General features: G+C 53.3%; 1 protein-coding gene and 1 non-coding gene across 2 annotated transcripts; one reads left to right on the top strand and one right to left on the bottom strand.

Annotated features, from left to right (window-relative positions):
* Positions 1 to 1,613: 1,613 nt before the first annotated feature.
* PROC (protein C, inactivator of coagulation factors Va and VIIIa) lies at positions 1,614 to 10,228 on the top strand. The gene is made up of 8 exons (XM_072962074.1): positions 1,614 to 1,683; positions 3,044 to 3,210; positions 4,587 to 4,611; positions 4,729 to 4,866; positions 5,007 to 5,141; positions 6,967 to 7,382; positions 8,264 to 8,381; positions 9,536 to 10,228. Exons 1-8 carry the CDS (start codon positions 1,614 to 1,616, stop codon positions 10,114 to 10,116), a joined length of 1,650 nt encoding a protein of 549 aa, XP_072818175.1. The 3' UTR covers positions 10,117 to 10,228.
* Positions 10,229 to 11,377: 1,149 nt separating this feature from the next.
* Positions 11,378 to 11,451, bottom strand: TRNAV-UAC (transfer RNA valine (anticodon UAC)). The gene has a single exon. It is a non-coding gene; the product is annotated as a tRNA-Val (tRNA).
* Positions 11,452 to 14,215: the final 2,764 nt, after the last annotated feature.

The following is a 14,215-nucleotide window of genomic DNA, read 5'->3' as shown; positions in this document are numbered from 1 at the left end:
GGTGGGCTTGGGGCAAACAGGTCTATTCTGAGCCGGGACCATGTTTGTTTATCTGTGGAGAGGGCGGCCTCAGCACTGAGGGCCGAGCAAATATTTGTGGTTATGGATTAACTTGTGCTCCTGGCTGTCATGGCGGCAGTCCTTGCGGTGTCTCCACGGCCCACCCCAGTAAGTCCCTTTGGGCAGGTCTGGGAGGAGGTCCCAAGGAGGGTGAGCAGGGCTGAAGGTGGACCCCTCTAGCCGGGGTTCAAGGCCTGGCTGAAGCTGGGGGTAAAAGAAATCAGGGCTCTGCCAGCAGTCAGTCCCAGGTTATGGTTGGCCTTCCCCAGGCCTGGGTGCCACCGTTCCTGGGGGTCTTCTTCCCAGACTTTGAGGGATATGGAAGTCGGCTGAGGTCCCCCAGAGCCCAGGGTCATCACCAGAGGCGGCTTGGAGCCCGGGACCTCCAGGCACCCCAGCCCACCCCCCCCCACCTCTACACCTAAGCCCTTCGGAGGTGTCTGATTTAAACAAATGTCAGAACCAGCCTCAGAGGGACTCAGGGAGGGTGAGAGTGAGATCGGATGGGGAGGTGGTGTAGAGGGGAGCACCTGGGTTTCTGGCCAGCAGGACTACCTCCGTGGCCTTGCGGTGCCCCTGGTGGCTTGCGGCAGGGGTTAAGATTCCAGGCCTGGAGCCACACAGGCCTGGGCTTGAGCACCAGCCCCGGCACTTCCTGGTTGTGGGTGTTTATATAAGCTACTTCCCTCCTACGAGCCCCAACTCCCCGCTCTGTGAAAGGGGATGACAGGGGGAGGGTAGAGCTCAGTGGTAGGGTGCATGCTTGGCATGCATGAGGTCCTGGGTTCAATCCCCAGTACCGCCATTAAAAAAATTTTTTTTTTAATAAAACAAACCAAAAAATCAAAAAAAAAAAAAAAAAAGAAAGGGGTGACAACATTAATATCTACCTCTTGAGTGGCGGTGAGACTTACCTAAACTAATAATGGCGACTGCAATGAGTACTCTGTACTTAACAGCTTTACTAGAGCCACTCACTGAATTCTCACACTAACCCCCGGGGGCAGAAAGACAGCTCTTCTGTCCATTTTTACAAATGAGGACACCGAGGGGCAGTTAGGTATCTTGCTCAATGTTCCTGTCCTGGAGCTGGGATTTGCACCCAGTGGTCTGACTTGGTGGCCTGCCCTCAGAACCACGTATACAAATGCTTGAAAGACACCATGAGTGGCCAGAACACGTTGGTAATTCCTCTTAGCCTGGCGTTTTGATTCAGCAAAGGTGCCAGCCCCGAACCCTCGCTGAGGGAGGGCAGGAATATTCTGGGTGCACCAGCCACAGCCCTTCTGTCCCTTTAGGTCTTCACCAGGACGCAGCTCCCTTTCCACCTTCTCTCCTCACCCTGCAGACCCAGGTCATGTGACTTCAGCCCCACAGACAGAAGGGGACAGAGGCCCCAGGCGGCTATCTGAACAGGGACCCCCAAGCCCAGGTTTTGGCCTGGCCGTCAGCACACACAGGGGGCCCAGTGGCTTGGCCGCCACCCAGGGCGGCAAGCAGAGTGGGCCTGGGGCTGCCAGGCGCTCAGAAGCCCTCCTCAGACAGGTGCCAGGATGTGGCAGCTTGGAAGCCTCTTCCTGCTCTCGACCATCTGGGGAATTTCCAGCACACCAGCTCCTCCTGGTAAGGCTGCTCTCCTGCCCCACCCCCACCTCCCTGGGACCCTGGGGGCTGTTCCAGGGCAACACAGGGCCATGCCTGCACACCTTCCTCCATCTCCTCTGAGCCTCAGGATGAGATGAGAGGAATGGGGCCTGGGATGAATTAACTGCCGTGAACCCAGTGGCAGGCCCCCCAGGGACAGAGCTGAGAGCCCCACTGTGTCACATCCTGAAGCTCTTTCCTCACCCTGGGTCGGGGGGGGGAGGTCACAGAGTCCCCAGGCTTTCTCACCCCACCCCTCACTCCCTCAACTGTGAAAGTCCCAGGCCCAGCTGCCACCTATACTGACCCCGGGGCAGCCTCTCCTCCTAAAAATGCCCACCTGCTGGCTGCTGCCCTGCCCCAACCCCTCCCCTGGCCTCCACCACCTGGAGGCCGGGATGCTCGGGTAGGCCTGTGGGAGGAAAGAGCTGGTTTATTCTGTAGCCTCCACCATCCCCCTGCCACCTCCTTGAGCCACAACAGGCTGTTTCTTACATTTATGCCTCTTCCTGAACTGCTTGTCTGCTTTGGGTGCCCTTACCCCACCCCTCCTCCTGCCTGGCTCTTGTCTGCGGTCTATTTGGTTCCCATGTCCAGGTTCAATCAGGCACATCTTCCTTTCCCAAGGATGCCCTTCCTGGCCTTTGCATTCTCGAGCCTCTCTTGCTCAGTCCCCTGACTCGCTCCCTCCACCCTAGCTGCCCCCTGTACCCAAGGCAGATACCTCTCAGAGCCCAGGAGACATCTGGTGATGCCCACTGCGTGACAGGCCTGCTGTTCTCCGGGCATGCCTGCCCATGGGGACAGGCGTGGAAAACGCTCCATGAGGGGGGAAGGTGGAGGAGGAGGGCAGAGGGAGGATGGAGGGATGGCATCAGGATGGGGTTGCACAAGGTGTATTTGGAGAGCAAGACCAAGTTAACTTTGTAGTTTAATAATCACCACAGCAGCAGCAGATGGCATTTGTCAGTGGCTGCTCATTTTTGTGCCAGGCCCCAGACTAAGCTTTTTATGATGATCTTGTCCTCACTTTTCGATGAACACACCAAAGTTTAGAGAGGTACAGACACTGGTTCAAGGTCACACGGAGGTCGGGTTGGATTCGACTGTCTGCCTGTCTCAATGCACACACTCTGAATGGCCAAATCCTGTCCTCCGGTGGCCGGCCCCGCTGCTTTGAGGAGGAAGAGGGTAGAGGAGCCGGGAGGGGGCCGTTACCTGGAATTGTAATCCCAAGGGGCCCGAGACAGACACCTCCCCAGGCTCTTCCCCGCTGGACCCCCTAGGGCCCCTTCCTGCAGGCACCCCACCAAAATGAGCTCCCCTGCCCCCTCCCCAGACTCTGTGTTCTCCAGCAGCCAGAATGCCCACCAGGTACTGCGGATCCACAAACGCGCCAACAGCTTCCTGGAGGAGCTCCGGCCCGGCAGCCTGGAGCGGGAGTGCAAGGAGGAGATCTGTGATTTTGAGGAGGTGTGGGAGATTTTCCAAGACATGAAAGAAACGGTAAGGCCGCCCCCACTGGGTCCACCGGGTGAGGCTCAGGGGTGGGACGTGGAGGAGCCGGCTGGGGCCTGGTTGCTGAGGTCCTCTTGGGAGTCCTGGAAGGCCATGGACACCAGCCCTTTATCCTCCCAGCCTGTTGGGGGTGGGTCAGTGGAATGAATGGCCCTGTGGTCTGGGTCTGGGCACACGTGACCGCAGGAAACAGAATTCTGCAATTAGCTGGAAAGGAGACTTCGGGGAAGCCTTAGGCTAGGATTCCTACCCAGTCCCATGGAGGTATTTCAGTCCCCCTCCACCTGCCACTGGCCACCGCTGCCTCCCCTGCTCTCTCTCCCTGTGACCAAAAGCCCTCTTCCTCCGCACCTGCCAATCGGGGTCTATGTGACTCAGGACTCCCTGATGTCTGTCCACACACACTCTGTGCCTCAGTTCAAATTCCCCAGGGGTGACATCTGACTGCTCAGGGGATCTGGGGAAAGGGTCTGTGTCCTCTCTGGCCCCCAAGGCTCTGTGCTGGTGGCACTGAGGTGGTGGGATGCACTCAGGAAGGGAGGTGGCTTCCGGATCCAAGGCTCAGATCCCCTCGACCCCCAAGGGCACTCCAGCTCCAAGGCCCTGGGACCCTTCAAGCTGTCTCTCCTAGGGATGCCCTTCCCACTCAGGGCTCTCAAGGCTGAAAGGGGAACTCTGGTTGGCTCCGTTTCTGGCCCTCAGCCACCACTTCCCTGACTGGATCCCTGCTGCCTCTTTCCCCATCCCGCTTCCTCAGCAGATGCCAAAATGATTTTCTACAGGCATAGCCTGAGCACTTCCCATTCCTCCCCACCTGCAGCCCCGGTCCCCCTGGCCAGCAGAGGGGCTTGTGGCCTAGGCATCATGCCATGGATCTCAGGGAGTAGTGGTCCCAGACCAACAGCAGAAGTGCCACCAGGGACTTGGTTAGAAAAGCAGACTCGCTGGCCCAGACCCTCTGAACCAGCAGTCTGTGTCTCGCCCACGATATCCTGCTGGTTACCCAATTTTGAGGACGTGGCTTAGGGCAGACCAGCGTGCTCGGGTGCCAGGAGCGATGGGGCTGGACCGGAAGAAGGCAGAGGCCCTCGGTGGAAGACTTGTGTCCCCTTCTTTCAGAGGCTGCGGTGGTAGCATACAGCGAGGGCCCCCGGGGCTGGCTTCCAGCTGCCCCAGGGAGGGATGTGGGGTGGAGATCGGATAGAGGCAAGGAGGGGCCTGGCCTTACTCAGGGTGCGGCTGCATCAGAGGCTGGAGTTGTCCCTCTCTATGTGGAAGCCTCTCACTCCACTGCCCGCTTAGATGCTGCCCTGCCCGACCTGGGCCAGGCCGGGGGCTTCTGACGCGGCCCCTTCTCTCCACAGATGATCTTCTGGTCCAAGTACTACGGTGAGTGCACTCCAGGCCCCCCGCTGCGTGCGGCGCCCTTGCCCCTTGGGGTTGCTGCCGTGGGGACGCGGAGGAGGCTGGCGGCCCCAGTGACGCCCTCCTCGCCCTGCGCCGCAGACGGGGACCAGTGCGAGGCCCCGCCCCCGGAGCACCAGTGCGACAGCCCGTGCTGCGGGCACGGCACGTGCATCGACGGCCTGGGAGGCTTCCGCTGCGACTGCGCGCGGGGCTGGGAGGGCCTCTTCTGCAGACACGGTGAGAGGGCATCCGCGGGGCAGCGGGAGGCTGCGGCGGGGCCGAGGACCAGGGGCGGGGCCGGACCAGCCCGGGAGGGGCGGGGCCCGGGCGAGCAGAGCCTCCGCGCCGGGGCGGCGCTCTCCTCCCTGTCCCCGCAGAGGTGCGCTTCTCCAACTGCTCGGCGAACAACGGCGGCTGCTCGCACTACTGCCTGGAGGGGGATGGCGGGCGCCGCTGCAGCTGCGCGCCCGGCTACCGGCTGGGGGAAGACCACCGGCGGTGCGAGCCCCAGGGTGAGCCCCTGATGGGAGGGCAGTGAGTGAGCAGCACCGTAGCGTCCCAGTGGGAGGAGCCCGTGGTCGTGCCCGCGGCGGGTCTCCTGCTGGCTCTTTCCTGGGCTTGCCCGCCTTCCTCCAGGTGCGCCGCTCACCGTGGGGACGCCTCCTGGGGCAGTAGCACAGAGGAAGCTCATCTCCCAAAAGGAAGAAACGATGTAGAGGGCCAAGCATCTTTCTCCATCTATCGTGGATGGCTTTATTTCCCTCTTTACCTCCGACTTCTCCGAGGAGAGACAGGAAGCGTGATTCTACCTTCTTTTCTGTTTTCCTTTTTATACATGTTAATTGCTATCACATTCATATATGTACACAACAGTCAGGGGTTTACAGCTCTTGCGATGAATTTCAGCAGGCTGATCCTCTTTCATTCATTGCGCGGTGCCCTCGGTGGACCCTTTTAATGTGGAAATTCCCATCTCCTACCTCTTGGAACGTTTCTCTATGTCTGTGATCACCTGGCCTTCGCTTTCTCTGTTCCTCTTTCTGCACCTTCTAATCAGATCTCTTCTGGATTGACCTTCTAGTTTCATTATCTCTTCTATTTTACATCTCTTTGACTTGGTGATCTTCTTTCAGCGAACTTTCCACAACTTTATATTCCAAACATTTAACTGAAAAAAAAATTAGCTTTTCATTTGGAAATAATTAGAAATTCACAGGAAATTGCAAAGAAATGCCTGGTGGACCTCTTAGCCCGTAGGCTTCCCCGTGAAGCCATCTGAAGCCCAGGTCACTGGCAGAACCCCTGATGTCGAGCTTCTTAGATCTTTAGGCCACTTTCTGAGAGCTCGTGCTTGGGTGGCCCCTGCCTGGCTTCCAGCCCCTTGGAGAGGGTAGGGAGAGAAGCTGGCATCTGCTTGATCTGCAGGTGTCTATACGACTCCTGGTCAGCCTTGCATGTCACTAATGATGGTGTCTGGAGTCCCCAGGTCACGGTCTCTGGTTCACCCTCTGCAGAAGACACACCTGTGGTCTTCTGCAGAGGTCACAGAGAGTCAAGCCACCGATGAGGAGTTGAGGCAGAAGTCTAGGGCTCTAGCAGTTTCTTCTACAAACTCTCAATATTTCCTGTATGGTCCCCGCTGCAGTGCATCCTCAGAGACCCACGGAGGCCTCCAGGCTTCTGTGGTGTCAAGCAGGCTGCTCTTGGCATCTGCTACTGGAAGTTGAGGTTTCTGCTTTGTCAGTCGGCCAAGTCAGTTACAGTGGCCATCTGCTCTCCAGCTTCTAGAATTTTGTCGCTGCTGTCTCCATGTTCTGTCCATTAGCAGTCCCCCTGCTGATGGTTTCCCATGGTTCCTACAAGTCCAAATCTCTCCATCCAGCGTGAGTGGTCCATCATGAGCAGGCCAGTTCTGTTCTGTGCTTTCTCCTCTGGGCAGAGGACCTCACAGCTGTACTCGGAGCTGCTTTGAGGCTCTCCAGGAGAGCCCACCTCCTCTTCCCACAAGTTCTTACCTCTGTTAGGAGCTTGGCAGCATCCCAGCAAGAGGCCTTACTTACTTGTCTCAGGGATTGCTCTCACCCATCTGGAAGTGTGTAACAGCCTGCCCAAGGGCACACTGCTGGGGAGAGAGGCTGCTTGGTCTGACACTTGCCATTAAGTGGCACTGTTGGTCAACTGACCATCCCGAGGGGGTGTGCTGGTTGATGGAATAGTGTCTAAGCATCATTTATCCTACAACACAGCAAACTAGGCTGCTGGCAGGAGATGCACAGAGGTGGTGGGGAGCAGTCTCGGGAGCAGGGCCTGGCACTCACCAGCCTCCCCTACCTTCAGTGACATTCCCCTGTGGGAGGTCAGGGAAGCGGATAGAGAAGAAACGCAAGAATGTGAAACGTGACACGGACCAAGGAGACCGAGAAAACCAAGAAGATCAAGGAGACCAAAAAAACCAAGGAGACCAAGAAAACAAAGGAGACCAAAAAAACCAAGGAGACCAAGAAAACAAAGGAGACCAAGAAAACCAAGGAGACCAAGTAAACCAAGGAGACCAAAAAAGCCAAGGAGACCAAGAAAACAAAGGAGACCAAGAAAACCAACGAGACCAAGAAAAGAAAAGAGACCAAGAAAACCAAGGAGACCAAGTAAACAAAGGAGACCAAGAAAATGGAGACCAGAGAGACCAAGGAGACCAAGTGGATCCACGGCTCACCAATGGGAAGTTGACCAGATGGGGAGAAAGCCCCTGGCAGGTGAGAGCAGACGCAGCTCACCAGCTGGGTCAGGGTCCCTGAGCCCCAGCTGGGAGCTCCCGCTCAGGACGCACAAATGGGGAGGGAAGGGCTGCCTTGGGGGGAGTATGGTGGAGTGGGTAGTGCTAAGGGTGGAGGGTTCTGGAGAAAGATGGCACTAACCTAATGGGGCCCGGGAGCCTGGGGCATGTGTAGGAAGGAGAGGCATCGTTCTCAAAACAAGCTGGAAAGGTAATGCTCTGCTGGTAGCATTTCAGGGAGAGACCTGGCTGAGGGGAGCAGTGTTTAAAGCAGAAGAGGGCTCGGAGGGAAGGTTGACCCCTGAGTATGTCTCCAGCCTCCCCATGGGAACTAACACCTATTTGATTCCTGTCTCTGCCTGGCACTTGGGTGGGGGATCCAGTGATCAATAAGCAGGGGATCGGCAGGCCTTGGGGAGCCCGTGGCCCCCAGGAGGGTTGGGCCTCTAAATGCACAGCAACCTGATGCAGCCAGAGCCAGGATGGTTGGCAGGACAGGCAGGGGCTGAACCCTGAGGTGGGCACCAAGGCAGCCTGGGGGCCTCAAAGGCTTCCTGCAGGTCTCAAGACATCGCCTGAGCCCCGAGGGTGGGAAGAACTCTCTGGATGCCGCAGAGGGTGATCACAGACAAAGGCGGGGGGATGCCCTGGAATAGGTGAATGCCATCAAACACGCAGAAATAGAAGATGCCATGAAAGCGCTGTGATTCCATGCCCGTGTGAGCAGGGAACCCAGGAAAGACCTGCTTACACAGCCAGTGCCTCCGGCTTGAGCCCCAGGGCTGTGCTGAGAGCCTGGGGCCCCGGCTCAGAGCTGCCAGCAGGCAATGTTGTGATGTCACTGCCCACCCCTACCCCCAGGTGATCCTGCTGGACTCGAAAAAGAGGTTGGCGTGTGGGGCGGTGCTCATCCACACCTCCTGGGTGCTGACGGCGGCCCACTGCTTCGACGACCCCAAGAAGCTCACCGTCAGGCTGGGTGTGGGCTGGAACCAGGAGGGAGGGAGAGGGCCCCGATGGGCTGGCAGGTGTGGAGCCTGGTCTCTGGGGCACCTGGGGGGAGGAGGCCTGTGTGCTACTAGCCTGCTACCCTTGGGGTGGAATTTTAGACACCGGGACACCTGGTATTTTGCACATAATGGACTCTCTTCAAATCGGGTGCCTGGGTGCTTCCACATGTGTGTTTGCAAGTGAGGGGGTGCCACACACACTCAGCACCTCACTCTGTGTGTGTGGACCCACAGCGCCCTTGGGCACAGAGACCCCGGAGGCCTCACTGGCCTGGCTCATGGCCATGCCTCACCCAGATTGACAGGGACAGATTGTGTTGCGGGGCCCTGGCATTTACCAGGCAGCCAGCTGCTTCCCTGCAACTGTCCAGGCCCTACTCTATACCAATTTCTGGGGGTGGGGGGCCCTCACGCCACAATTTCTGCAAAAAGGAAGGGAAAGATTTATGGAGAATGAACAACCGAATTCACACTCCCTACAATTACATCCAGCACCACCAAGGGCCAGTGGCCTCCGTGGGGCTCGGCTTGGAATTTCCAGCTGCCCATCCCCACAATGTTCCAGGAACCTTGCCTGAGAAGACCTGGTGTCTTGTGTGTGATCCTTCTCCCCTGGCGGAGTGTGTGTCCTGCTGGGTCTCCTATCTGGGTCTTGCGGCTCCTGCCCCACCCCCACCATGGCCTGTCCCTGCCTCACACACTGCTGGCCAGGCCGCTGCTGGCCGGAGAGTCGTGTCTCTCCAATCGCAGGCTTTCCATGTTCTCTCGGTGGCTCTGGTCTGTGTGTCTGGTATCCAGGGAGCTTTGGGCTTCCCTGCCGAGTGCCCACGCACGGCTGGTCACTTCCCAGGCCTCCCTGCTCCGTCTGTGAGCCAGTCCTGAGTTCAGAGCAGCCTCCTTCCTGCCCCTTCAGGATGGACACTGACGGGCTGTGCCCATTGACAGGGATCTAAGGTCCAGATCTGTGGCCTGGGATGGTGCCGGGGATGCGCGGTGACCACTCCAGCTGTGGACCCGCTCCCCGCCCCACCTAGGGCCTGTGGGAGGCCCCTAGGGAGTGAGGAGGACCCCGCGGTGGGGGAGGCTCCCCCAAGCCCGCTCTGACAGCCCCTCCGCCCTGCAGGGGAGTATGACCTGCGGCGCTGGGAGAACTCGGAGGTGGATGTGGACATCAAAGAGATCGTCCTGCACCCCAACTATACCAAGAGCACCAGTGACAATGACATCGCCCTGCTCCGCCTGGCCCGGCCCGCCACTCTCTCGCCAACCATTGTGCCCATCTGCCTCCCAGACAGTGGCCTCTCAGAGCGCGAGCTCACCCAGGCTGGCCAGGAGACCATGGTGACGGGCTGGGGCTACCGCAGCGAGGCCAAGAGAAACCGCACCTTCATCCTCAACTTCATCAAGGTCCCCCTGGCCTCGCACAGCGACTGCGTCCAGACCATGCAGAACGAGATCTCCGAGAACATGCTGTGCGCGGGCATTCTCGGGGACACACGGGATGCCTGCGGAGGGGACAGCGGGGGGCCTATGGTCGCCTCCTTCCGGGGCACCTGGTTCCTGGTGGGCCTGGTGAGCTGGGGGGAGGGCTGCGGGCGCCCCGACAAATACGGCGTTTACACCAAAGTCAGCCGTTACCTTGACTGGATCCATAGCCACATTGGAGCTGAGGAGGCCCCCCTCAAGAGCCAGGTGGTGCCTTAGCATCCCTCCCACGTGTGTCTGGACCCCAGGAGCCACCCTGGGGTGAGGGTGGGTTGTTGAATAGCAGCCTATGGGACATTAAAGGGGGTGTGGAATAAGCACACCGACTGTGGCTATCTGTCTTTCTCTCCATTCGTTTTCTCAGCTGTTCTGGAAGGAAGTCACATTGATGGAGCCTCTGCTGCCCATCCCACACTTTATCAACAGACTCTCTTTTTCATTTGTAATTATTTTCTTTCTTCTTTTTTTGCATATTTATTTTTTAATTGAAGTATAGTCAGTTTACAATGTTGTGTCAATTTATAAACCGACTTTTATTGATTTCCCACAGCAACCCTGTGGGGTAGGGAGGAGCAAATCCCAGTTTTGTGGCGTCCGAAGTGCTAGAGTGTGTGCTTAGCATGTATGAGGTCCTGGGTCCAGTTCCCAGCACCTCCATTGGTAAAAATATATATAAATATATATATATAGAAATTAACATAAGCACTCACCACTACTACCCCCAGAAAAGTGTGACTACAAGACTGTGAGAGCCCTTCCCAGGCCATTAGGAGGAGCCTGATGGCAAACCCAGCTCTGAGGGTAGAACTGGTGGCCCATGTTTCCGGGCAGAAACTGAGGTCCTCGAAGGTTTGCGCTACGGAGCCAAGACTGGAAACTCCACCCTAGGTGGGAAGGCGCCAGACCCTCAGAAGGGATTGGTTCAGCCCTGAAGGAGATCACACTGCAGGCGGGGAAGCTGTTTAAGAACTGAGTCATCTGGTCACGGAGAGCAGTAGGTAAAGAGGCTTCGTCTGGCCCCAGACTTAGAGGTGGAGGAAGAAGTGAGGGTGCCCCGGACAGAAAGGGCCAGTGAGCAGTAGGACAGAGCCGAGACCATTCGTTTCCGAGTCTGAATGAGTCTAACCTCTGTGTGGCCTCCGCAGGTCACTTCTGTTCTCTGGGCATCAGTAAAATGAAAAGACGAGATGAAAGCAGTTTCTCAACCCTCATGGTACTTTTGAATCATCTGGGGGGCTTTCAAAAACATCATGTCCCATTTCACTTGTTGAGGTTCTCGGTTAGTTGATTTAGGGTGGGGAGCTGAGACACTGATATTTTTAAAACTCCCCAGGTCATTTTAATTAAAAAAAATTTGGAGGGGGGAGGTAATTAGGCTTATTTATTTATTTATTAACATTTTATTTATTTATTGTTAAATTATTTTAAATTATTTTTTCTATTTTGGGGGGAGGAGGTAATTAGGTTTATGTACTTTTAGAAGAGGTACTGGGGATCGAACCCAGGACCTCATGCATGTAAAGCATATGCTCTACCACTTGAGCTATACCCTCCCCCTGGGTCCTTCTGTTATGGTGGGCTGACTACTGTGGGCAGTCTATTAGGCATGGTTGGCTCCCAGACCAGTTGGTTGTCAGACCCAGAGGCTGCCTTATGCAGAGGCTTTTGGCCACTAGTGGACGGGGCCAGGTCACTAGGAGGCTGGCTACAGAGCCCAGGGACTCTTGCAGCTAGTGCTGGCAAATTGGTAGGTAAAGCCAGGTTCCAGGGAGGGTTGCTAAAGGATCAATGGTCTTGGAACTAGTGTTGGCCTGTTTGGTGAGTGGTGTTAGTTCTTAACACAGTTAGCTGTGGGGTTCTATGTGTCCCCAAAAGCTTGTGTCAGCCTGTTGGTGCATGAGGCCAGATCCTGGGTCAGCTGGCTGAGGGGCCCAACGTGTCCCAGAGCTGGTGTCAGCCCACTGGTTAGCAGGGCTGGGTCCCAGGAGGTCCTGGGGATGATGCCTGCTCACTGGTATGTGGGCAGAAATGAAAAAGGAAGAGTTACAACCAACATCACGGAAATACAAAGCATCATAAAGATGACTACAAACAATTACATGCCAATAAAATGGACAACCTAGGTGAAATGGACCAATTCCTAGAAATGTACAATCTTCCATGACTGAACCAGGAAGAAATAGAAAATATGAAGACAAATTAACAGTAATAAAACTGAATCAGTAATTTTAAAAAGCACCAAACAAACAAATGTCCAGGCCAGGTGGCTTCACAGCTAAATTCTATCAAACATTTAGAGAAGAGTTAAGACCTATCCTTCTCACACTATTCCAAAAAAACTGCAGAGGAAGGAATGCTTCCAAATTCATTCTATGAGGCCAGTATCACTCTGATACCAAAACCAGACAAAGACATCACATACAAAAAAGAAAATTATGGCTAATATCACTGATGAACATAGATGCAAAAATCCTCAACAAAATATTAGCAAACCCTACTGAACAATATATTAAAAGTATTATACACCATGGTCAACTGGGATTTATCCTATGGAATGCAAGGATGGTTCAACATCTGCCAATCAATGTGATATATCACATTAACAAATTGAGGAATAAAATCTCATTATCATCTCAATAGATGCAGAAAAAGCTTTTCACAAAATTCAACACCCACTTATGATAAAAACTCTCAACAAAGTGGGTAAAGAGGAAACATATCTCAACATAAGGAAGGTCACATGTGACAAGCTCACAGCTCATACTCAATGGTGAGAAACTGAAAGCATTATCTCTAAGATCCGGAACAAGACAAGGATGCCCACTCTTGCCACTTTTATTTAACATAGTATTGGAAAGTCCTAGTTACAGCAATCAGACAAGAAGAAGAAATAAAAGGATATCAAATTGAAAAGGAGTAAGTAAAACCGTCACTGTTTGCAGATGACATGAGACTATACATACAAAATTCTAAAGAAGCCACCATAAAATTACTAGAACTCATTAAAGAATTTGCTAAAGTTGCAAGATACAAAATTAATACACAAAAATCTGTTGCATTTCTATACACTAAAAATGAACAATCAGAAAGAGAAATTAAGGAAACAATCCCATTTTACAATTGTGTCAAAATGAATAAAATACTTAGGAATAAATCTAACTAAAGAGCCAAAAGACCTGTAGTCAGAAATCTATGACACTGATGAAAGAAACTAAAGACAACACAAAGAGATGGAAAGATATACTGTGCTCATGGTCTAGATGAATTAATATTGTTAAAATGACCATACTGCCCAAGACAATCTGCAGATTCAATGCCATCCTTATTAAAATAACAATGGAATCCTTCACAGAACTAGAACAAATAATTCTAAAATTCGTCTGGAAACACAAAAGACCTTAGATAGTGAAAACATCTTGAGAAAGAAGAACAAAGGTGGAGATATTGTACTCCCTGATTTCAAACTATATGACAAAGCTATAGTAATCAAAACAGTATGTTACTGGCACAAGAACAGCCACAAAGCTCAATGGAACAGAATAGAGAGCCCAGAAACGAACCCACACTTTTGTGGGAAATTAATCTATGACAAAGGAGTCAAGAATATACAATGGGGAAAAAATAGCCTCTTCAATAAATGGTATTGGGAAAACTGGACAGCTACGTGCAGAAGAATTAAAGTGGACTATTTTTCCACATCATGCATAAAAATAAATTCAAAATAGATTAAAGACTTACATGTATGACCTGAAACCATGAAAATACTAGGAAAAAACATAAGGCGTTAGCTCCTTGACATGAATCTTGGTGATGATTTTTTTGGATTTTATACCAAAAGCAAAAGTAACAAAAGCAAAAATAAACAAATTGGGGAGAGGGTATAGCTCGGTGGTAGAGTGCCTGCTTAGCATACACAAGGTCCTGGGTTCTATCCTCAGTACCTCCATTTAAGAAATTAATTAATTAAAAATATAAAAAATTTTAAATTAAAAAAATAAACAAGTAGGATAACATCAAACCAAAAAGTATCCACACAGCAAAGGAAACAATCAACAAAATGAAAAGACAACCTACTGAATGAAGAAAATATTTTCAAATCACATATCTGATAAGAGATTAATATCCAAAACATGTAAAGAGTTCATACAAGTCAAAAGCAAAAACAAAAACAAAAACAACCTGATTAAAAAATGGGCAGAGGATCTGAATAGACATTTTTCTAAAAAAGACATACAGATGGCCAACAGGTACATAAAAATGTGCTCAACATCACTAAGCATCAAGGGAATGCAAATCAAAGCCATAATGAGGTACCACC

Source organism: Vicugna pacos, chromosome 5 (assembly GCF_048564905.1).
Source record: "Vicugna pacos chromosome 5, VicPac4, whole genome shotgun sequence".
Classification (NCBI taxonomy): Eukaryota; Metazoa; Chordata; class Mammalia; order Artiodactyla; family Camelidae; genus Vicugna; species Vicugna pacos.
This window is presented reverse-complemented; position numbering and strand designations above follow the sequence as displayed.